The 22,678-nt window shown below is 43.4% G+C and overlaps 1 protein-coding gene across 4 annotated transcripts in view; it reads left to right on the forward strand.

Moving 5' to 3' along the window:
• The window catches only part of LOC308301242 (kinesin-like protein KIF13B), a 58,086-nt gene that overhangs the window by 10,385 nt on the left and 25,023 nt on the right, over positions 1 to 22,678 (forward strand). For all 4 annotated transcript variants that reach the window (XM_080745152.1, XM_080745151.1, XM_080745153.1 and 1 more), the window contains 18 exons: positions 289 to 381; positions 1,571 to 1,751; positions 2,428 to 2,515; positions 2,692 to 2,826; positions 4,502 to 4,614; positions 7,126 to 7,237; positions 10,314 to 10,526; positions 11,306 to 11,416; positions 12,045 to 12,179; positions 12,861 to 12,988; positions 14,873 to 14,959; positions 15,543 to 15,727; positions 16,336 to 16,591; positions 17,717 to 17,879; positions 19,251 to 19,397; positions 20,514 to 20,663; positions 21,142 to 21,252; positions 21,764 to 21,937. In XM_080745152.1, coding sequence (XP_080601278.1) covers positions 289 to 381; positions 1,571 to 1,751; positions 2,428 to 2,515; positions 2,692 to 2,826; positions 4,502 to 4,614; positions 7,126 to 7,237; positions 10,314 to 10,526; positions 11,306 to 11,416; positions 12,045 to 12,179; positions 12,861 to 12,988; positions 14,873 to 14,959; positions 15,543 to 15,727; positions 16,336 to 16,591; positions 17,717 to 17,879; positions 19,251 to 19,397; positions 20,514 to 20,663; positions 21,142 to 21,252; positions 21,764 to 21,937 — 2,582 coding nt within the window. The remainder of the gene's footprint in view (positions 1 to 288; positions 382 to 1,570; positions 1,752 to 2,427; positions 2,516 to 2,691; positions 2,827 to 4,501; positions 4,615 to 7,125; positions 7,238 to 10,313; positions 10,527 to 11,305; positions 11,417 to 12,044; positions 12,180 to 12,860; positions 12,989 to 14,872; positions 14,960 to 15,542; positions 15,728 to 16,335; positions 16,592 to 17,716; positions 17,880 to 19,250; positions 19,398 to 20,513; positions 20,664 to 21,141; positions 21,253 to 21,763; positions 21,938 to 22,678) is intronic.

A 22,678-nucleotide genomic window follows, 5' to 3' on the forward strand; every position in this document is an offset into this window, starting at 1 on the left:
TTATATTTGAAAGAAGTCTTTAGGAGTCTTTTCTGGACTGTGAAAATAGCTGTTTGTTTGTTTGTTGTGATTGACTCCCCTGGACCCTGATCCTGTACACTGAGAATAACGGCTGGCTGTAACCTTGTGAAATGTTTACGTGTTTGTTTTGTGATGCCCTTGTCTCTCCTTCCTGTTATGGGGGTTTGCTCTATATGCCACTAGGGGGCTTATGTCCTGCCTGTACCATACATTAGTTTGTTCATGTACTTCATGTGGCCTAATGGGCATTTCTGTTGTTTTTTGCAGGTCAAGATATTGTGTTCCAGTGCCTTGGAGAGAGTCTGCTGGACAATGCCTTCATGGGCTACAATGCCTGCATCTTTGCATATGGACAGACAGGTGACACATGCCCAGAAACATTGAGATTCAGATTCGTTTTTAGTAACGGAACTCTCCCTTGTGGGTGCTCTGTATTAGCCTGCTTCCAGACCAGAGACCCCGCCCACTCTCAGAGTGGACTCTTTCTCTGGTCTGGAGCTTAGTACATGAATCGGTTTTTATTTTCGGCTGTCCAATGAGCGCGCGGGGTGGGGGTGGGGGTGGGGTGGGTCTAACGAATATCCAATCCGCGCAGCAGTTGAAACGATTCAAACGAAGTTCACACACACAGAGGAAGGCACACACACACACACACACACGCACAAGCGCACTGATTTCACCAAGCTGTTTAATGTTGATTACAAGTTTTCTGGTCGCAGTTCTGTGTGGAAGCAGTCACTGGCACAGACAGAGACACACACACAATCACACACACACTCCCCGACGGTGCGTCGCGTCCACCGTGCGTCGCGATCACTCGCGCGCGGACACGCGCGTGCACGCTCGCAAAAAAGTCCCCCGTAAATCGCTCAGAATGGAGCACAGTTTCAGACTAAAGCGTGAGCTGAGTCTGAAATCAGGCTAGCTCTGTATCACAAAGAAGATTACTACATGTACAGTCATTGTACCTCAATTCTGGCTTTTGTTTAGGCTTAATTGTCTTTTGGTTCAATGTTGTCGGTTCCCATATCTGTATGTTTAAAATAATGGACAAAAGTCATCCTTAATACATTTTAGTTTGGCTTGCAGGCCTGGGAAGCAGTGTGATAGAAAATAATAATAATACAAATAAAATAAAAACACCATCTCATACTTCATTATGTAACATGTGTGGCCTTTATATCTCTGTGTTATCTTTAGTTCATTAGTTCTGTATGCTCACACAAACATGTAATAGTATGCTAATTACGGCTGCAACTATTATGTTCTTAAGTCATTAATAGTTCAATTCAATCAATATTGTTTTTATTTGTGCAATTAATTAAAATTACTTTTCCTTCTGAACTTGTAAATAGCACGTACAGTATGTGTACTTGATACATTACAAAACCGAGATCATTCTTTTAACTAAAAGTCAATTTGATACATTTTCTGTTTAGTGATGACTTAATAGACTAATCAATTAATCGTTTCCCTCCTAGTTCTAATATTCTGTAGGTTAACCTTGATTGATCCATGGTTGATGCTTTCTCCGTGTGGTTCTCCTCAGGTTCTGGTAAGTCCTACACTATGATGGGCTCGGTGGAGCAGCCTGGCCTGAGCCCTCGCCTGTGCAGCTCTCTGTTCAGCAGGATCCAGAAGGCGGTGGGGGAGGGGGAGGGCTTCACCGTGGAGGTGTCCTACATGGAGATCTACAACGAGAAGGTCCGAGACCTCCTCGATCCCAAAGGGTAAGTCATTTGGGAATCCGTCTTACTCAAGAGGCGTAATCTCAGAAAGAAATAGCGGGTGGTGTGGTGGAATTCAGATCAATCAATAATCAAGACAATCGAGACAAGACAATTATATTAGGTGGTGGTGTGGTCAAGTTTATGTGGCAAATAATAAGTTACCTAGCCCTTTTCTAAAATAGCTAAAATAAGGGATCTACAAGCTCTCAATGCGTCGCCAAGCGACAAGCTGGGAGCTTGTAGCTCCACCATTTTTGCTTGGGAGCGAAAATGTATACTTAGATGCATGACGCCAAAGGAGTGTATCAATCTGTTAATAAAATATGTAAATGAACCAGTGTGCGGTGCTTATTGGTAGCTGACCACATAATGACAACATCCCCTGTTCGATTCTGGCTGGAGAACTGTGTTGCTCGTCTTTTCCAACATCTCCTTCCATAGACACTCACTATGTACTGTATACAGCTGAGGTTCAGTGCAGGTTTGTTATACCTTGAAAATGGCTGCAGTTAGGAACACAACTCACCCCCTCGAGTTCATACTGAAATGCAACAAAGTTGAAATTGGTTTAATTGAGAATAGATTTAGTTGAGTAAAACATAAAGAATAAACCCATTCTGTCTCTCTCTCCCTCTCTCTCTCTCCCTCTCTCTCCCTCTTCCCTCCCTTCGTCCAGGAGTCGACAGGCTCTGAGAGTGAGAGAACACAAAGTATTCGGGCCATATGTTGATGGCCTGTCACGGCTAGCTGTGGCCAGCTATAAGGTATCAGTCTTATTTTGGAAGAATGCTACTGTACGATTTAATCTAAATATCCATAATAATAGCAATCAAGTTATGAGTTAAATAGTTTATATTCACTCGTTTTAATTGTTTGTTCTAATTCTTTTGTCCTCATTGGTGTTCTCTACTTTCTATGTAATGCCACATATCTCCACCAGGATATCGAGTCTCTGATGTCGGAGGGGAATAAGTCTCGGACCGTGGCCGCCACCAACATGAACGAAGAGAGCAGCAGATCCCATGCTGTGTTCAACATCATCCTCACACACACACTCACTGACATGCAGTCTGGGGTGAGAGACACACACACACACACATACATACATGCACATAGATAGATATTTTATTTGTATGGAAACGGTCTCTGGGGCACGATGGTGCAGTCAGTAGTGCTGTCGCCTCATAGCTAGAAGGTCCTGGGTTCGATTCCCGCCGGGGACGCTGTGGGAGCTGGGTTCGTGTTCTCCTCTGTGTCATCATAAAACATGCAGTAATCCTGGTCTCTATACTGCCTCCCCCTGGCCAGCCAGGGCGCCTGATGGCGGGGGAAATAACTGGTTGGAATAATGTGTTCCCTCCATGCACTATGTCCTACCGGGGAAACTACCCCTGTCAGGTGATAAGAAGCGGCCTGTACTGCTTTGAAGGAAGCATGAGCTCTCCCCAGGTTGGCAGAGGGAGAGTAGCGCCCAGGATTACAGTTTAGGCAATGGACAAAGTGATTTACACATTAAAACACGACAACATATGAGAATACAATAAAACATAGGTAGTAAACTCCATTAGATATAATAAAAAGCAAAGACATTTTCTTTGATTTTTTCTTTTTAGAAATTACTTAAAATAAGTTCACTACAGCTCTCTTTCAGAGCAAGAATAAAACTGATTAAGATGACTCATTTTATGAAGATGACTCATTTTATTATACACCAAGTATGTTGCCTTTAAAAGTCCCTCCAGCCCTTTCTTTTTTAACAAGTTAATCTACATATTCATATTGTGGAATTCTAAACAGCCAACAATCTGGAAACACAGTTTTGAAGAATGTGGAGAATCAAAAGTTAAATGAATAGAATGCTATAAATAGAATTGACGGGATACATTCCAAGCTGTATCAAGTCAGGTTTGTCTCAGGACAGTAAGTGTAGGTGTAAAACTAAGACTTGTGCACACTTGTGGTGATAACAAGCTATGCTCTTATTATGCTAGGTACTGTGTATAGACTTGCCAGCTCAGGAAAAGATCAGCTTCTTTTTCTTCATTCTTTTTAATCCTTTTATCCTTTAACTATTGAAAAATAGCAGATATACAATCTCACTGAGTGCTGCGCTGCGAGCTTGTAGATCTGTTGTTTTTGAAAAATCATGACAATTTGAGCGGGGACTGCCCCATATGTCGAATTCCCATTGGGTCAAACAGCGTCAGCAGGTTAGATAATCACCCGCGTCGTCAGGTTAGATACTCACCAGCGTCGGCAGGTTAGATAATCACCCGCGCTGTTTAGGCATAGTTTTACTGAGGTTAGGGTTAAGGTTAGGTTTTGGTGGTCGGACCAAAGGGTGTTCGACCTAATGACATGTTACCAATTTGAGCGATTCTTTAAATATATTGACCCGATTCTATAAATGTCTCCTAAATCCTAACAGGTTTCTGAAAAACGCATGTTTCTATGTCAGTGGTGCTCAAACCTTTTCATGTCAAGGACCTCCAAAATGATATGTATTTGGCCACGGACTCCCATATTTACAAATGTTTGCTTTAGAAATACATATATTCAAAGATATGCACACATTTTCACGACTTTTCAAAAATAGAAGATCTACAAGCTTGCAGCGTGGCACTCGGTGCTGCGCAGTGAGCTTGTATATCTGCTATTTTTCTAGCTAAAGTATAAAATAATTCCAGGTCTTAATAAAGAATGAACATTGTGTATCATGAATGTGTGCTCTTGTGTGTGTGTTGCTACAGACAAGTGGAGAGAAGGTGAGCAAGCTGAGTCTAGTGGACCTGGCAGGCAGCGAGAGAGCCAATAAGACTGGAGCAGCAGGAGAGAGGCTGAAGGAAGGCAGCAACATCAATAAGTAAGTATGAATTACAACGTCATCATTATTGTTATTTTTCATTGTCGTTTTGTATTACCCGAGTCTCGATGTTGTGGCTGAGTCAAACTGCGTAGTTGCAAAAATGTGTTGTTTCCTATCAGGGTTACATGATTGAGAATGGAGCAGTGAACTTCTTATGGGTGATTTATACAGTACTTGCGGCCTGTACCAAAAATAGCACATCTTCAATCTCACAGTGCGTCACTCTGCTGCATCATAGTTTATAGTTTCCGGTAGGGCTGGAGCTCGAAACAAGGGTAGCCCCATAACCCGATAACAGATTTATTGAGTACCCGGTATCAATAATCAAGCTTGTTATTGAGCATAGCGGCCCATGATGTCATGTTTAAACAATCGAGACAAGAGGCGATCAAGAAATTATTACAGTACTAACATAATATAAAGCCATTTAACACTTATTGCACACTAATGAATGATTGTTTTGATGATTCTATCACCATTCTATTAGGGGTGTGTATCCATCCCCTACAAGGCGATTCGATACGTATCCGATACATGGGCTAACGATTCGATTCGGAAACGATACGGCTTACATACAGAACGATTCGATACGATTCGATTTGGTGCAATTTCGATACGATTTCGATTTTGTGGAATTTGATTCGATTCGATCCGATTCTATTCGATTCGATACGATTCGATGCGATACGGTGTGATCTGATACTTACGTTTAATGAAACATACATTTTCCATTTTTAATTAAGAAACTTGATCTATAAAGTAGCATGGCTGACCTTCAAATAATGGATATCTCATAAAAGACCAAGGAATAACAGAAAATTGTAAAGAAAGATGGATGACAAATCATTTTAGTATCATGTCATTGTTGTGTTCATTCTAAATAGACACAGACATGTAGATACAAAAAATAATTAATGTAAACTACAAAGCCTACTGACATGGTTTGAAAATCTGTCTCACACACCCATTTCTAAGAGCTTCACTTTAGCAGTTACAGTTGGTCAGGTGGAGAAATATAAAACAAACACACAAAAGGCCTGGCCCTTCAGGCTTCAGTACAGTGCAATAATTGTACTTTGCAAAGCTGCTATAATAACACTGAAAAACTAAAATACATCCTCACCAATGCCACAGATCAGATCAATCCTCAGCAATGCCACAGATCAGATCACCAAATAAAACTAGTAAAAGAGCCTGCTGTTATTCAGTCAATAAGATCATTTCGAAGAGATCCACTTTACAACAGTAACAACAGCAGTATAAAGTAAGTGCAACATTTGAAGTCTGGCACACATCATGTCTACTTGTTATCGTATGGCTCTACTGCAGTAGTTCTAAAAAAAATCAAAAATCAATGTCAAGGACCCCCAGTTTGACATATGGATCAGGCTCTTGTCTTAAGTTTAAATGGAACCAAATGGACCCATTAGGGTCCATTTGGTTCCATTTGTACACTCCATTGAGTTACACATACCCAAGGGTTCATTAGGGTCCATTTGGTTCCATTTGTACACTCCCCTGCTGAGTTACACATACCCAAGGGTCCATTTGGTTCCTATCATTTTGCCGAGGACCCCCTAGAACTCCCTCAAGGACCCTTGGGGGTCCCCGGACCCCACTTTGAAAACCAATACTCTATAGTCGCCCTTTGCAATAAAAGCTGATGCTGTGATTATTACCTTTGCTGTCGACAAGCGCGGGGACTTCTGATGGTTCTACTGGGAAAAGTGTTATCCAATCCATTACTGTCGCATTCTTATAAAATCCAAACTTGCGTTTCTCCACTGGAATAACCCATAGTGAATAGTGATGGAACTAGTCTACCACGTTGTTGGTTTGTTTACAAGTCGCTGTGTGTCGCACATGCGAGCGTCATACACGCACCAGTGTGCTATGTCGGAAGTAGCAGATCTATAAGTTTACAACCCATCCACATACAACACCCTGTGGGCTTGTAGATCTGCGGCTTCCCGCAGGACAGTGACTGCAGTACGCGGAAACCCAGCTCTAGCGGAGGACAGAGCAGCAGGCAGCTTTTTCTTTTTTTTCTTTCCATTGCACTGCAGCACTGACTGCTAGCAGCGCTCACTTTTGAAGTAATGATTTGTAACAGTAAACGATGAGTAAGTAAGTTCAGAATTTCACAGCAGGTTAATTATTTAATGCTAAAATCCGATTAATCCGATTAATAACTTTAGGACCGATACATCGACCGATACGGCCGCGATTTGGACCGATCCGGGTAAACGCGCATCGATGCGGCCGTATCGCTAGTGTTGAAACCGATAATCGATTCATATCGATTTTTTCCCCCACCCTTACATTCTATGCTTTATTGTTGCTACAATTCCTGGAAATTCATTGGTTGAAATGTGTGGGAACCCTGATAAATAAAAAAGGCCCAAGATGAACTGCTTGCAAGCAGGGAGGAAAAAATCCCATTTCATTCTATCCCTCTCTTCCCCTTTCCTTCCTTCCCTCTCTCTTTCTGTGCTCTCCTCCCTGCAGATCTCTGAGCACCCTGGGTCTGGTTATCTCTGCGTTGGCAGAGCAGGGAGCCGGGAAGAACAAAAGCAAGTTTGTTCCCTATCGAGACTCTGTTCTCACCTGGCTACTTAAGGTACACACACACACACACAGACACACACACAATCGCGATTACCGTAAATCACCAATTAGTAGCCCGGGCGTTTATTTCGCAAAATGGGGTCGGACCCCGGGCGCTTAACTCATCTGGTGCCGATCCCGAACTAGTTCGGCTTTATTTCAATCCAATACAATTTTTTTTTATTAATTCACTTACCCCGAGCTGCTTGTAGAGTCGTGGGTGGTCCTGGCTCGCTAGCCGCTAGCCAGCTAGCCGTTCTACTCTGTCCGACGATATATTCCATTAAAAATGGTTTAAAATACATTTTTGAGCTCCCCAATGTTCACCCGATGTTTGGCGCCGCTTCCAATGAGTATACGAGTGTGCCGATCCCGAAGTAGTTCGGCTTTATTTAATTAAATGAATAAAATGATAAGAGGCCTTCTGAAGCCTGGCTTGATTTTTGTAGCTACTAGCCGAAAGCTAACAACGTCCCAGCCGGCCGTAATTTGCGAACGCAATCGCCAATCTCCGCCTAATCCAATGAAAGACCGCATCTTTAAAGGCTTATATCTCTTTTTTGTGTTTTAGGAAAGCGGCGCGAGGTTTATTTACGGCGAAATCACCCAAAAATGATCTTTTAGATGACAAAATGGGAATAGCCATTCTGTTAGCATCTTCATCCGGGACATTTCCATGCCGTGCATGAACGTGAGCACGTCAGGTCCTGGAAGCTGAAGTCCTGGAAGCTAAAGCGCTCGCCTATGAGAGATGCGCTGGCATTCTTTGGCCCCTAGAGGGCGCTGGCACTCAAAGAGTTAAAAGGGACCAGGCGGCTATTGGTAACAGGCTGTTATTTATATTGGCACTGGCCAGCACTGGGCCATTATTTGGTTATTTTTTCTTTCTCAAACTATATAATAGGTGTAATAATCAAAATGTTATAATAAATGTTATATAATTATTATTATTATTATTGTAATACGGTAATTGTTATGAACACCCAGAAAATAGCACATTGCGATCTATTAGACCAAACCTCATTTAAAAAATATCAAGAGTGTATGAAAGCCTTTTAAAAATATATAGGTCTATATACTATATTTATACTAAGGGAATCTTTCTCCAAAATAATCAATTACCGCATGCCAGCAAAGACGCATCTAGTTAACGACCCAATTAGCGCAGAAGTCCTGCAGCTGCGGTGCTCAGACTGGACTCGCTGACGTGACCACTGAACAGCTCTGACATTAAAATATTATGGTATTGCATTATTATTAAGCCTTCTGCATTCCCCTTGAACCTCAAAATAATGGATTACTTCTTCAAAATGCGGACTGAAGAGGCAGCAGCAACAGTAGGCCTAGGTAATGATTTATTCTGATCCAGCTGGTCTTTATTGCCACTGGCCAGTCTTTCTCCATCACAATGTTTTGCCATTAAAGTAGGCCTACTCACGCAAACTTTGCATTGTAGCAACGTTTTAGACAGTAATGAATGATGGTCAGTGCGCACTGCTCAGAGAGCAGCTCCTTTTCTTTTTTTCCTCTCTCTTTTTTTGGTGTCCTTTGGCAATCTGTTCCCCGACGCACAGACAGTGCGTCCTCCTGTGCGTCATGGTAGCGCACCGCACTGTGTTGGGGTCTTGGGGACCATATACATTTGGCTTAGAAGTGTCTGTCCACAGGGCTGTGAACTTGTAGATTTGCTGTTTTCGGCGCACTACCGTCATGCAACATATGACCCGTAGCAGCGAGTGAGCGAGTGCGGTGCGTTGCAACGTGCTGTCAGTCACAGCACTGCTGTGAGCTTGTAGATTTGCTGTTTTCAGCGCACCACTGCCATGCAACATAAATGACCAGTTAAGTTAATTAAATAGCAAATAATACCAAACAACCAAACAAATAATAGCCCGGGCTCTTACATAAAACCTAATAAGGATAATATTAATTGCAAATAACGGCCCAGGCGCTTATACAAACCATGCGCTTATTTGAAACAGGCGTTTATTGCGCAAAATGGGGTCAGACCCCGGGCGGATATATGGGACCCGGCGGCAGTTTGCCACCGGGCGATTAATTGGGGATTTACGGTATTTAACATAATCAAAATTATTTTGTCACAATCTTCATAATCGTTTCCATGTTGAAAAATGTTCATATATTTTCAAACGTTATCAAAACTAGTGTAAATAGCAGATCTCCAAGCTCACAACGCGTCGCTAGATCGGCTAGCTTGTAGATCGGCTATTTCCACTATCAATGTTATTTTTTAAGTATAAAGTTGTCAAATACGTCAGTAATTTCTTTGTATATTTAGGTTATGTGTCATTTCTGCCATGTGCAACTTCAAAGCCTGAAAACCAAACAGAAATGTAATTGTCAACGACAAAAACACAATGAAATCGTTAATCGCAATTATTTGAGTGACTATTAATCGTTGTCATAATTGTGACAGCCAGTAATCCAGTGATGAGAGCTTTTGGTTTACAATTTAGGCGTTTAGCAGACACTCTTATTCCAGAGCGACTTACAATAAGTAAGGTAATACATCAATACAATAAGCAAGCTAATACATCAATACATCAACATCAGTACATCAAATACATAGAAATATCAATCTAGAAAAAACGCAGGTAGACCGAGCACCTAATCAATAACAAGCTTTATTGTGACCGAAGGTCGCAGTTTACTAAGAGAAACGTCATAGCTTGTCCGTGTCCGTCCGTCTGGACGTGCAGACGTGTGTACACGTTTTTACGGTCTATGGGTTTGCCGCTCTGACATCATTCTCTGATGTCACTGTGATGTCAGGGGAACCACTCTACCAGAATGAATTTGCCGCTCTGACATCACGCTCTGGCTTCACTGTGATGTCACACTAACAGAATCCTTTTTGTGCTCAAGATCCCTGTGATGCCAGGGGGAACAAATCCCTTTATGCCCATATATGGAGATATGGAGATCGCTGTGATGCCAGGGGAACAAATCCCTTTTATGCCCTATATATGGAGATCCCTGATGTCCACATCACTGTGGTGTACCGCCCTGAAGTGTCTTAGTAGTATAAACTAAAACAAAAAAATGCTATCTCTTCCTCGTCCGTTCAGGACAGCCTGGGAGGGAACAGTCGCACGGTCATGGTTGCAGCGGTGAGCCCTGCGGCGGACAACTACGACGAGACCCTGTCCACGCTGCGCTACGCCGACAGGGCCAAGAGCATCGTCAACCACGCCGTGGTGAACGAGGACCCCAACGCCAGGATCATCAGGGAGCTCCGAGAGGAGGTGGAGAAACTACGGGATCAGCTCACCGAGGCTGAGGTACCTGTGAAACTGACGATAAATAATATGGGGTGGAAGTGACTCGGGGACGGGTCTCCATTCCGACACATCCCCATTCCGATCACCAGGTTAGCATTCACCAGTGTCGGCAGGTTAGCTACTCACTAGGTTAGCATTCACCAGCGTCGGCAGGTAAGCTACTCACCAGGTTAGCATTCACCAGCGTCGGCAGTTTAGCTACTCACCGGTTAGCATTCACCCGCGTTCGTTTTACTGAGGTTAAGGTTTAGGTGGTCGGAATAGCGATGTTTCAGTGTGCCGATGTGTAACCCAGTGGCTCAAGGGTAGAGTGGCCGCCCCCAGAGTTGGTGTCGCATTGTCCTTGAGCAAGACTCTGAACCCCTAACTGCTCCCGATGTGCAGGTTGGTGCCTTGCATGGTATATAAAAAATATCCTTCACAGAGAAACGTATACAGACTCGCAATGTACTGTGGTGCTTCTAGGGCTGTTCTGTTTAAGGTACAGTACATGGGTAACAGAGTAAAATAACTTGGGGGCACTTTGGGACAACAACCTGGGGAGGTTACCCCCTCTAGGGGCAGTAACCGGTTCTGCACCGCCACCAACCAAATGAAGGTTGGATGGAGAATCCGAGATCTGCAATGTTAGACACCTTTTTTTTGTTTGTTTGTCCAATGTATGCCTTTTCACAAAGACTAGTGGTAAACATGTATTCCATATTGGTGGAATTACAGTTGATAAAACGTTCATGTTTGAATGTTTCATAAACTATCGGTGTGATTGTTCTCTCTCTCAGTCTATGAAGGCTCCTGAGTTGAAAGAACGGCTTGAAGAATCTGAGAAACTGATCCAGGAAATGACCGTCACCTGGGAGGACAAACTCAGGAAGACGGTGTCTGTCGCTCAGGTAACACAATGCACGCACGCACGCACGCACGCGCGCACACACACACACACACACACACACCATGCCATTGGTTCTCAAAACATTTAATTATCAAGGACCCCCATGACTGATTCATGCCATCAGAGAAAACAAAAAAGCATGTTTACTAGAGCAACTCCTTTCTATCGTTTTAGAGATTTTGATTATTTTAATTTCAGTGGCTGGGGGCATGCGTACAAGTGCCTAAATATGTATTTCTTAGACAGAAAAATTCCCAAGATGCACCGCAATCTTTCATGGGCAGATGTGACTTCTGGGGTTACTGTAAATAGAAATAAAGAAATTGCAGGATTTTTGTGTCTAAAAATACATATTTAGCCACTTGTACACATGCCCCCATGCGTACGGCCGTACGCATGCCCCCACGTTTTAGCACGGTAAACGCGATAAAACAATAGAACGAAGCAAATGAAAACATTTTAACACTCACTTTTTCTTTTCTCTAATTACAATCTAAAATATTATGAACCCTTGTTGTAAAAAAACAAAGTTGTCCTTTAAAAGTATACCCATAGTTTCAACTTCAGTCCTCAGCAGCTTGACAGTCAGTTTAAGCATTGATTGATTGATGTGTGGTGCACTGATGCAGGAGCGCCAGAAGCAGCTGGAGAGCCTGGGGATCTCTCTGCAGTCGTCTGGCATCAGGGTGGTCAACGACAAGTGCTTCCTGGTAAACCTGAACGCTGACCCCGCCCTCAACGAGCTGCTGGTCTACTATCTGAAGGTACTGCTGCCCCTAGAGCTGGCCCACATGACTGCAAATCAATATCATGATTATTTTACAGAGGCAGCGCCACAGATGACTTTCAAGTAACCCAGAGTCAAAACCAACAAAGGGTCAAACTCGTTCTTCTGCTATACCACCAAAATGTGGAAAGCCTTACCGAAGGCCATAAAGGAGTGTGGATCACTAGCATCCTTTAAAATTGCCCTGAAAAACCACTTACAGGCAGCAGCCGTTCGCAACTGGTAAAAAAAAAAAACCTAGCCCAGCCCTACCCTCCCCTGCCCCTTTTTTGTTCTTTAATTTTACTTTCTTTACATATCTACTGCATAGCACTGTGTTCTATTCGTCTGTCATTCAATGTTATATGAGATACTTAAATGGTTTCCTGGGGAAATAAGCTTAGTCTTTTCATGGATCTCCTTTTAGTAGACCTTGTACCAGTGAACTGTACCGTCATGAAACTGTACCTTTCCTATGCAAACTTCTAATAAAGTCTTCAATCAATCAATCAATTAAATGTTTGCCCTTTCTATTAATGAAGGATAATATAATTGTTAAATTGTGATATTAGCATTGAAAAAGCGATCCAGTTTGTGATGATTTCCTGTATGTACTGTATGTGTGTGTGTGCGTGCGTGCGTGTGTTTTACGTATGTGTGTGTATGTACGTGGGAACAGGAGCACACGCGCGTGGGCTCGGCCAACTCCCAGGACATCCAGCTGTGTGGGATGGCCATCCACGCTGAGCACTGTGTCATCGACTTCACGGACAACGGCGTGGTGCTCACTCCTCACCGCAACGCTCGGTACGACGGCGGCAGTTCAAGTTTAAAATATTAACACCCAAGAGTGCCCCCTATTCTGGGCATCATTTGATGAGAATAGCAAATCGTTGCTGTCGGGCATCTACATACCGTAAATCACCAATTAGTAGCCCGGGCGTTTATTTCGCAAAATGGGGTCGGACCCCGGGCGCTTAAAAGGGACCAGGCGGCTATTGGTAACAGGCTTTTATTTATTTTGGCACTGGCCAGCACTGGGCCATTATTTGGTAAATTTTTCTTTCTCAAACTATATAATAGTAATAATAATCTAAATGTTATAATAAATGTTATAATAATAATTATTATTATTATAATTGTTATGAACACCCAGAAAATAGCACATTGCGATCTATTAGACCAAACCTCATTTAAAAAATATCAAGAGTGTATGAAAGCCTTTTAAAAATATATATATACTATATTTATACTAAGGGAATCTTTCTCCAAAATAATCTATTACCGCATGCCAGCAAAGACGCATCTAGGTCAAGTTCAAAGAGTCAACGACCCAATTAGCGCAGAAGTCCTAGCAGCTGGTGCTGGACTGGACTCGCTGACATGACCACTGAACAGCTCCATCCTCACATTAAACCATTATGGTATTGCATTATGATTAAGCTTTCTGCATTCCCCTTGCACCTCAAAATAATGGATTACTTCTTCAAAATGCGGACTGGATAACAAGAGGCAGCAACAGTAGGTAATGAGTCATTCTGAAACCAGCTGGTCTTTATATTGGCCAGTCTTTCTCCATCACAACGTTTAAAGTAGCCTATACTCACGCAAACTTTGCATTGTAGCAACGTTTTAGACAGTAATGAATGATGGTCAGTACGCAGAGAGCAGCAGACTCCTTTTCTTTTTTTCCTCTCTCTTTTTTTGGTGTCCTTTACAATCTGTTCCCCGACGCACAGTGCGTCCTGCGCGTCATGGGAGCGCAGCACTGGGCTGGGCACCATATATAGCCTACATTTGGCTTAGAAGTGTCTGTCCACAGGGCTGTGAGCTTGTAGATTTGCTGTTTTCGGCGCACTCCACCGTGACCGTCATGCAACATATGACCCGTAGCAACGCACAGCGAGTGCGGTGCGTTGCAACGTGCTGTCACAGCACTGCTGTGAGCTTGTAGATTTGCTGTTTTCAGCGCACCACTGCCATGCAACATAAATGACCAGTTAAGTTAAATAAATAGCAAATAATACCAAACAACCAAACAAATAATAGCCCGGGCTCTTACATAAAACATAATAAGGATAATATTAATTGCAAATAACGGCCCAGGCGCTTATACGAACCTTGCGCTTATTTGAAACAGGCGTTTATTGCGCAAAATGGGGTCAGACCCCGGGCGGATATATGGGACGATTAATTGGTGATTTACGGTATGTTAACTTTTTGTGTTTTTTCCTAAATGAACACCCTACTTAAACATACTACAGTAGTGTCGCACAAAAGTAGCAAAAGTAGCAAATCCACAAGCTCGTAACACAACACTTTGCGTTGCACCGTGTTTTGAGCTTGTCGATTTGCAATTTTTTATACTTTTGAAGAGAATAAATTAAGTAACTGTAAAGTAACAGTTTTGGACAGGTTCCCACCCGACAGCGATGATATAAAGGAGGGGATCAAGTATAAAGCCCTCTGCGACAACTTTGGATGTCAAGTAAATATATAGGGTTTTATGTGTTTAAGTGGTGGTTCTAACAATAATATTTACAAAACCACAGCTATTCATAAATAATTTGTATCCAACCATTGATAGACAAGCAATTAATGATCTTTGCACATTAATGAATAAGCAAATGTCACTCTTATCACCTGTTAGCTTGCGTCTTCACAAGCTGCTGTGTTTGTCGCCCCCTGCAGGACATGTGTGAACGGTGCTGCAGTCATCAGCCCAGTGCAGCTCCAGCACGGAGACAGAATACTGTGGGGAAACAACCACTTCTTCAGGTCTGTTTCACACACACACACACACACACACACACACACACACACACACACACACACACACACACACACACACACACAGTAGTTCTCAAGGTCTCCCCTTAACTCTCACAGTATACAAATGAAACCAAATGGACCCGTTTTAAGGGTCCATTTGGTTTCATTTGTATGCTGTCAGAGTTACATACTTGAAAGGGTCAATAGACCTCCCAAAAGGAACCCAGAGAGCCCATGGACCCCACTCTTTGAGGACCACTGGTCTAAATGGTCTGTTACTCCTTTTTCTTTTAGTTTTTATTACCTTGTAGTGGTTGTACTGTAACTTGAAACTTGAAAAATAACCATAAAACCAACATGAAAAAGAAACGCGATAAGATCGTGTATCGTGATACAGCTTGGAAAAATATTGTGATATTGTATTTTTCCATATCGCCCACATGTCGCTTTCTTTAACGTTTTATCTCACACATACACACATACACTGCACATAACCACAACCAACACACACACACACACACACACACACACACACACACACACACACACACACACACACACACACACACACACACACACACACACACAGGATCAACCTGCCGAAGCACATGGCCCACACGGAGGAGGAGAACGGAGGTGGAACGGCAAAGGGCAGTCTGAGCTGTGACAGACTGGAGGTGGAGCTGGACGGCTCCAGCGACGTGTCCAGCGAGGTCAGCTTCAGTTACGAGTTCGCCCAGACGGAGGTGATGATGAAAGGCATGGGAAACGACGGTGAGTCGATGGGGACGGAAGAATGGTTGCTCGACGATGGTCCGCGGGACATAGTTTGCGAACCAACTCAAACAAGTCATAACGTGGTGTTCCTTGACAAATGCCACACTACACCAAGTGGTTCTCAACAACTTGTGTATAGAGGGTATATGCACATTTCTAAAGTGACAATTTAAGGACTTTTTAAGAATTCTAAAATGACAAATTAAACATTAGCCAAATTGAAATTAGAACTGTGTTATACAAAATGTAATGCCTCAACTCTTAGTGCTCAAGTTAAAATATGATTATTTTGGAGTTTGTGGCCTGAAAAGTTTGAGATCCACTGCACTACACAAGAAAAACTGAGAGGACGTTTCCCCTGTGTGTGGTGACGGTCTCTGTACTCATTTGTATGTTTTCTCAAAACTGAAAATACTTTCCTTTCCATTCCCCACCTCCACTCACTGCCTCCCTCTCCCTTCTCTCTCGTCTCCCTCCTTCCGTCCCCTTCCTCTCTCTCCCACCCACTTTCTCCTCTCCCTCTCTCTCCTCCCTCTGCTGTCTCTCTCTCCTCTCCTCTCTTCATTCGTTTCTCTTGCTGTGTGTCTCTCTCTCCCTTCGTCCAGACCCCATGCAGTGTGTGCTGCAGACGTTGGAGCGGCAGCACGAGGAGGAGAAGCGCTGTGCGCTGGAGCGCCAGCGGCAGATGTACGAACGTGAGCTGCAGCAGCTGCGCAGTCGGCTGCATCCAGACCAACCCCCCTCCCCCTTCAACATCCTGGACGCTGTGGGGCCGCCGGGGGCCTCCGGGAACGCGGGGCCCTCCCCCTCTGCATCGTCACCGGTCGCCCACAACCGCATGCGGCGCTGGAGCGAGGACCGGTGAGTCGGACATGGAAACCTTCAGTCCTAACTCTGCTTTACACTCTGTTCAACTGTTCATCTTACCTTCGTCATATTGGGAAACATTAAAGGTGATACACCATGAAAATTCACTTTTCCTATTTTAAAACCTTTTTTTGGGGTCCCACTAGCACCTTCTATCCTCACAAAGTCCCATTTCAGACGGTTGTGTCTTTCTCTGGTTTTGGGAAGGTGGAGGTTAAAAGCATCCCACGGGTTCTCAAAACGGGTTATTTTTTTCAAAAAGATTTTCTTTTTTTCAAAAAACTTTTTTTTTTCCAAAAGATTTTTTTTTGAGGGGGGGGGGGGCGCAGTTCAGGCCAAAGGTGGTACCGCAGCTGAAAATGCTCTGAGAGCCATTCAAAAATGAGAGGCTCTCTATTCAGGAGTGGTAATTTAGCCTCTTGAACCTTTTGAAAAACGTTTTTGGGACATAAACAATATGACATAAATACTTTTTAAATGCATGGTGTATCACCTTTAAAGGGGTACTTTACTCGGATATCAGAATATGTTTACTTGTTGTGTTGAGTATTACCTGTATACAGCATATTAAAAAAATTACACCAGAATATGTTTACTTGTGTTGAGTATTATACAGCATATCAAAAAAATTACACCAAGTGTGAAGTGAGTAGTGCTATTTATGAGTTAATTTCATTAATTGTCCCGCTGGCCAAAACGGCGTGTCCTGTGAAGCTTGGCCGGACAAAGACTTTTGCACTGCTCCAAAAAGTTGTTTAAACACATTAATCCCTATTAAAAAAATACAGAATTCTTAAAGAAATTGCCAAAATAAGAATCTACAAGCTCACAATCCGTTGCAATGTGTGAGCATGTAGATTGGCTATTTCCTCTATTTATCATACAACAGTGTATTAACATTTGTGCCTCCCTTGAGCAAATGGTGGATGTCACTTGAGTTTCTTTGATATTTCTACCACTCGCCCCAGAGGTGCAGAACTTTAAATTACTTTTTTCACATGCTGTGTTATACTCCATATGAGTAAAATCAGGTACATGGTTAGTAGATTGGTTAGCAGTAGAAGAGTTATTAGTTTGACTGACAGACTTTGTGTGTGTGTGTTCTTCTGACTGGTACAGAGAGGCGATGATTACACGCAGCCTTCGGCGTCTGAGGGAGCAGATCGTGCGGACCAACCTGTTGGTGCAGGAGGCCGGCTTCATCGCCGAAGAACTCAACAAGAGAACAGAGTACCGGGTCACTCTGCAGATACCAGCCACCAACCTGGATGCCAACAAGAAGGTACTGGAAGCTGTCTTTCTGTCTCTGTCACTGTATCTCTCTGTCTGTCTCTCTTTCTCTCTCTCTCTCTTTCTGTTATTGTATATTGTATATTATTTGCGCATGCAAGTATTTATGCATTTGTAATTCGTATTCCAGAGACCTCAGACAGTTTCTCTTAATCAGGTCAGTAGCAGATCACTAACACACTGCCACATTCAGTGGAAGCTCTTGAGAATCATGAATTACCTGTGCCAGTGATTCTCAAACTTTGACAGTATACAAATGGAACCAAATGGACCCGTTAGGTCCCTGAAATCCACTTTGAGAACCACTGACTTACGCTGTTTATGATGCTTTCTCTATACATCCTCCCCTCTTTTTCCTCTCTTTGAGCAACATGTGTGTTTGATGCGTCATGTTTACTGTATATTAATTTTCACCAAGTTATTATAGTCAAAATAATACGAGTATACAGTAAATCAGGCTTAAGTGACTAAAAGGTGTGTTTCTTCATTGTGCATTCTCTCTCTTCTCTCCCCTTCTTCCTTTAATATCGTGACCCAGTTCCCTAAGGTGCTTTTCATGCAAACATGAATGTCCTCCTGATGCGGTTCAGTGATTGGTATTTCCTGTTCCACCCTTTATCACATCTTTTTTTTTAATTCCCCCATATTCTCTCTCAATCTCTCTCTCTCTCTCTCTCTCTCTCTCTCTCTCTCTCTCTCTCTCTCTCTCTCTCTCTCTCTCTCTCTCTCTCTCTCTTTCTCTCTCTCTCTCTCATACTCACCCTCCATTTCTCTCTGTCTCTTTCTCTGGCTGCGTGGTATTCCTAAATGGCTTTTGATGATTATAAAGATCAGGATCAGACACCCAACTGAACTCACCCATGTTTTCCTGGGCAGGATGTACACAACCACATGTCTCCTCTGATACGCCAGCCGCTTATATACCAGTGAGGAGTCTCATTGGTGAAAGTGTGAATGTTCGCGTTATCCTCCCCAGATCCCCTCCCTGCTGAGCAGGTGCCCTGACCGACCAGCAGGGGTCTCTAGTTGCCCGTCAATGAATCCTTTGTGAACAACAAATGTTTTTGTTGTGTCTGGTTAAGCCAAAGATAGTAGCAGTATAGTGTCTGACCTCTCCGATACTCAGATGCCTCCTCTATCTCTCTGTATATTTTGAGTTTTGAGAAAATATATCTGAAACAGTATTAGGGGACAAACTATATATATTCAGATCTTTTTGTTGAAACTTGCATGTGGAATGTGACGTTTGACATCAGTCAACTAACGTGGACATCCTGCATGTAAACTAAACTCACTGGTCTCTGTCCCCCTCTCTCTCTCTCTCTCGCTCTCTCTCTCTCTCTCTCTCTCTCTGTGTCCATAGCGTGATGTGGTGCTGAGTGAGCCAGCGGTGCAGGTGCGTCGTAAGGGTAAAGGGAAGCAGATCTGGGCTCTGGAGAAGATGGAGAACAGGCTGGTGGACATGAAGGAACTCTACCAGGAGTGGAAGGACTTTGATGAAGACAACCCTGTGAGTGAAGCAAGAAGCAGCAGTCGTTAATATAATTAATTTAATGTACATCTAGTACCTAGTTCAAGGTGCCTTGAACTCTATTTTACTAGAGTTTTAAGGCTAGTTGCCTATTCAACAACTTCAGTTAGAAACAATGTGTTTAATTGCGACCGTAGGTCGCATTTACTACCAAAACCTCCCCGGGCTGTCTGTCTGTCTGTCTGTCTGTCAGTGAGTCCGTCACACTTTTGCCCTGCTCATATCTCCACAACCGTTGCCCCCATCCATGCCAAATTTTGCACACACACTCCTTGACTGCCAAACTACAACCTCCAAGGACCCCCGGAGCCCCAGGGACCCCCAGGTCCCTGGGGGACCCCCAGATGTAAAAAATGAACAAATGTGCAAAAATGACCAAATGACCACCCCAACGGGGCTGCTCACGGGGATTTCCCGGGGACCACCGACTCCTGGTGCTCCAGAACGGATGCAAAAGTGGTGGCGCCCCCAGTGGAGGACCCCCTGCCACTGCAGCGCACATAAAATGCCGTAACTCCGGCTAGGAGCGTCCGGGAGAGCCGGGGCCGGTACCTATTCGTCCGCCAAGGCAACGCGGAGACCCCACCCCTCATTTCTCACATGGCCCTATTCTAGCGCCACCTTCAGGCCGATTTTTAAAACACATTTTTGGACACTGCTCCTACAGTTTTTGCCCTAAAATCACGAATATCACTACACAGCATGTCTACACTCATGTCATCAACATGGATCAGGAAGATTTTGGAAAAACAAATTTTTGCCCTATTTGTGGAGATAAGCCACCTACGGTCGCTTATCTCCCGATTAGGGAGTCTTACTGGTTATGCATGTGTATGCATGCATGTAGTAGAGGTCAGAAGGTGATACTGTATTTGAACTCCATTTAGGTTTAGACTTATAAGGGAGAGGGGTGGGACATGGAAAGGATGACCCTAGATGGCAAAAAACAAGTCATACATTTACTGATATTTTCATCTTTGAGTGGAGAGATTTCAGTTGTGTGTTTGCCTTGCATCCGCTGGAGGATGGTCTCATTGAACACTGTTCTAAATTCAAGCAACAGCATTATGATGGTGGTGTTCTCTGCCATGCCAGGTGATGCGTTCCTACTTCAAGCGTGCCGACCCGTTCTTTGACGAGCAGGAGAACCACAGTCTGATCGGCGTGGCCAACGTCTTCCTGGCGTGTCTGTTCCATGATGTCAAGCTGCAGTATGCTGTTCCCATTATCAACCAGAAGGGGGAGGTATACTGCAAACTGTCATTTCTTCATTATAGTTTGGTTCCTAGAAGCCCGTCTTTATCCTGAAACATGCTTGAATGTTAGCAAATTAAGTAAATAAGCTTGCTAGTCAGTAATCCTTTCTACAAGTGCCTCGTTGCATTTAAGGCAGTGAATGTGTTAAGAAAGTGCTATACAAATAATTTGTATTATATACTGTATTTGCTGGGTGCATCTCTCCATTCCGACATGTCTCCTTTCCGACAGACACTAACCCTATCTCTTACCCTAACCCCAACCTTAACCTCTATGGAAGTGTTGCCACTCCGACAATAAGAAGTCACTGTCGGAGTGGCGACATGTCGGAATGGAGAGAGCCCCCCGTATTTGCTAAATAGTGTTGACAAAAGTGTGTGTGTGTGTGTGTGTGTGTGTGTGTGTGTGTGTGTGTGTGTGTGTGTGTGTGTGTGTGTGTGCGTGTGCGCGTGCGTGTGTGCGTCAGGTGGCAGGTCGTCTGCATGTGGAGGTGTGGCGTGGCACAGAGGAGGAGTTGGGATCGCAGCAGGAGAGCAGCATGGACGGAGAGACCAACGACAGGAAACTGCACTGCGTGGTAAGAAACCAATCCATGACATCCATCCACTCACCGGTCTCCGCTGGAAACCACTTTAAACAGTTTAACCATTATTTTATGCTTTAGCTATTAATAAAAATAGCAGATATACAAGCTCACAGCGTGGCACCGACCTGATTCCATAAATATCATTTATATAAGAAAATATCAAAAAAAAAAAAACATTTCATGTCAAGGACCCCCAAAGATTATAGTTATTTGGTCACGTATCTCAAAACATATTGTTCCAGGAACCCCCAGAAGCAAAGATTTTAGTTACAAAAGTTTGGTTTGAAAAATATATATTTAAAGATGTACACATTTTCAAGATTTTTCAAAAAGTGCAGATCTACAAGCTTGCAGCGCGGCACCGAGTGCCGCGCTGTGAGCTTTTATATCTGCTATTTTTCAATAGCAAAAGCATAAAATAATGGTTAAGCGTTTTAACACGACACAGATGCGTTCCATATCTCAATAGGTTTAAAGTCCTTGTTTCTCCATCCCCGCTCAGGTGAAGATCCTCCAGGCCACCGGTCTTCCTCGCCACCTGTCCAACTTCGTCTTCTGCCAGTACCACTTCTGGGGCCAGGACGAGCCCGTGTTCATCGCCCCCGAGATGGAGCCCCCCAGTCCCACGTGCGACTCCAAAGACCCCAACTGCACCGTGGTCTTCGACAGCATCAAGGTACGTTAACCCATTTAGGCCTAGATTTATTGAATGCTTTAACCAGTGAAAAATAGCAGATATACAAGCTCACAGCTCAAATGTGTGCAAATCTTTGAATATACTGTATGTATTTTCAAAGCGAACGTTTGTAACTCAAATTTTGCTTCTGGGGGTCCCTGGAACTAAATATGTTGAATGGTGGTCCGTGGCCAAATAAATATCATTTTGGGGGTCCTTCACATGAAAAGGTTTGAGAACCACTGACATAGTAGTCTCTCAAGAACAGCCTAACTGAGCTCCAGTTAAGTGAAAAGGACCTTTTCTTTGACGATGGCTTGCCAGATTGCTGACATAGAAACATAGGTTTTTCAAAAAACCTTAGAAGGATTCAAAAGACACTTATAGAATCGGGTCAAAATTTAAATTTTCACGATTTTTCAAAAATAGCAGATCTACAAGCTTGCAGCGCGGCACTCGGTGCCGCGCTGTGAGCTTGTATATCTGCTATTTTTCAATAGTTAAAGCCTAAAATAATGTGTACCCGTTCTAAATGGGTTAAATATAAATGAACAACACCTTTCTTGATCATACTACAGTGTCACACAAAAGTTTAAAAAGTAGCAGATCTGCATGCTCTTCCTGAATAGTAACAGTTTTTGACATAATTATGAGGTTTCCCCCCGACAGAGATGATGTACTGTACTCAACCCACCCAAACACACAGCTACAAAACCCTTCATCGATACATTTGTGATCACA

Source organism: Nannobrachium achirus, assembly GCF_963921795.1.
Source record: "Nannobrachium achirus genome assembly, chromosome: 16".
NCBI classification, from domain to species: Eukaryota; Metazoa; Chordata; class Actinopteri; order Myctophiformes; family Myctophidae; genus Nannobrachium; species Nannobrachium achirus.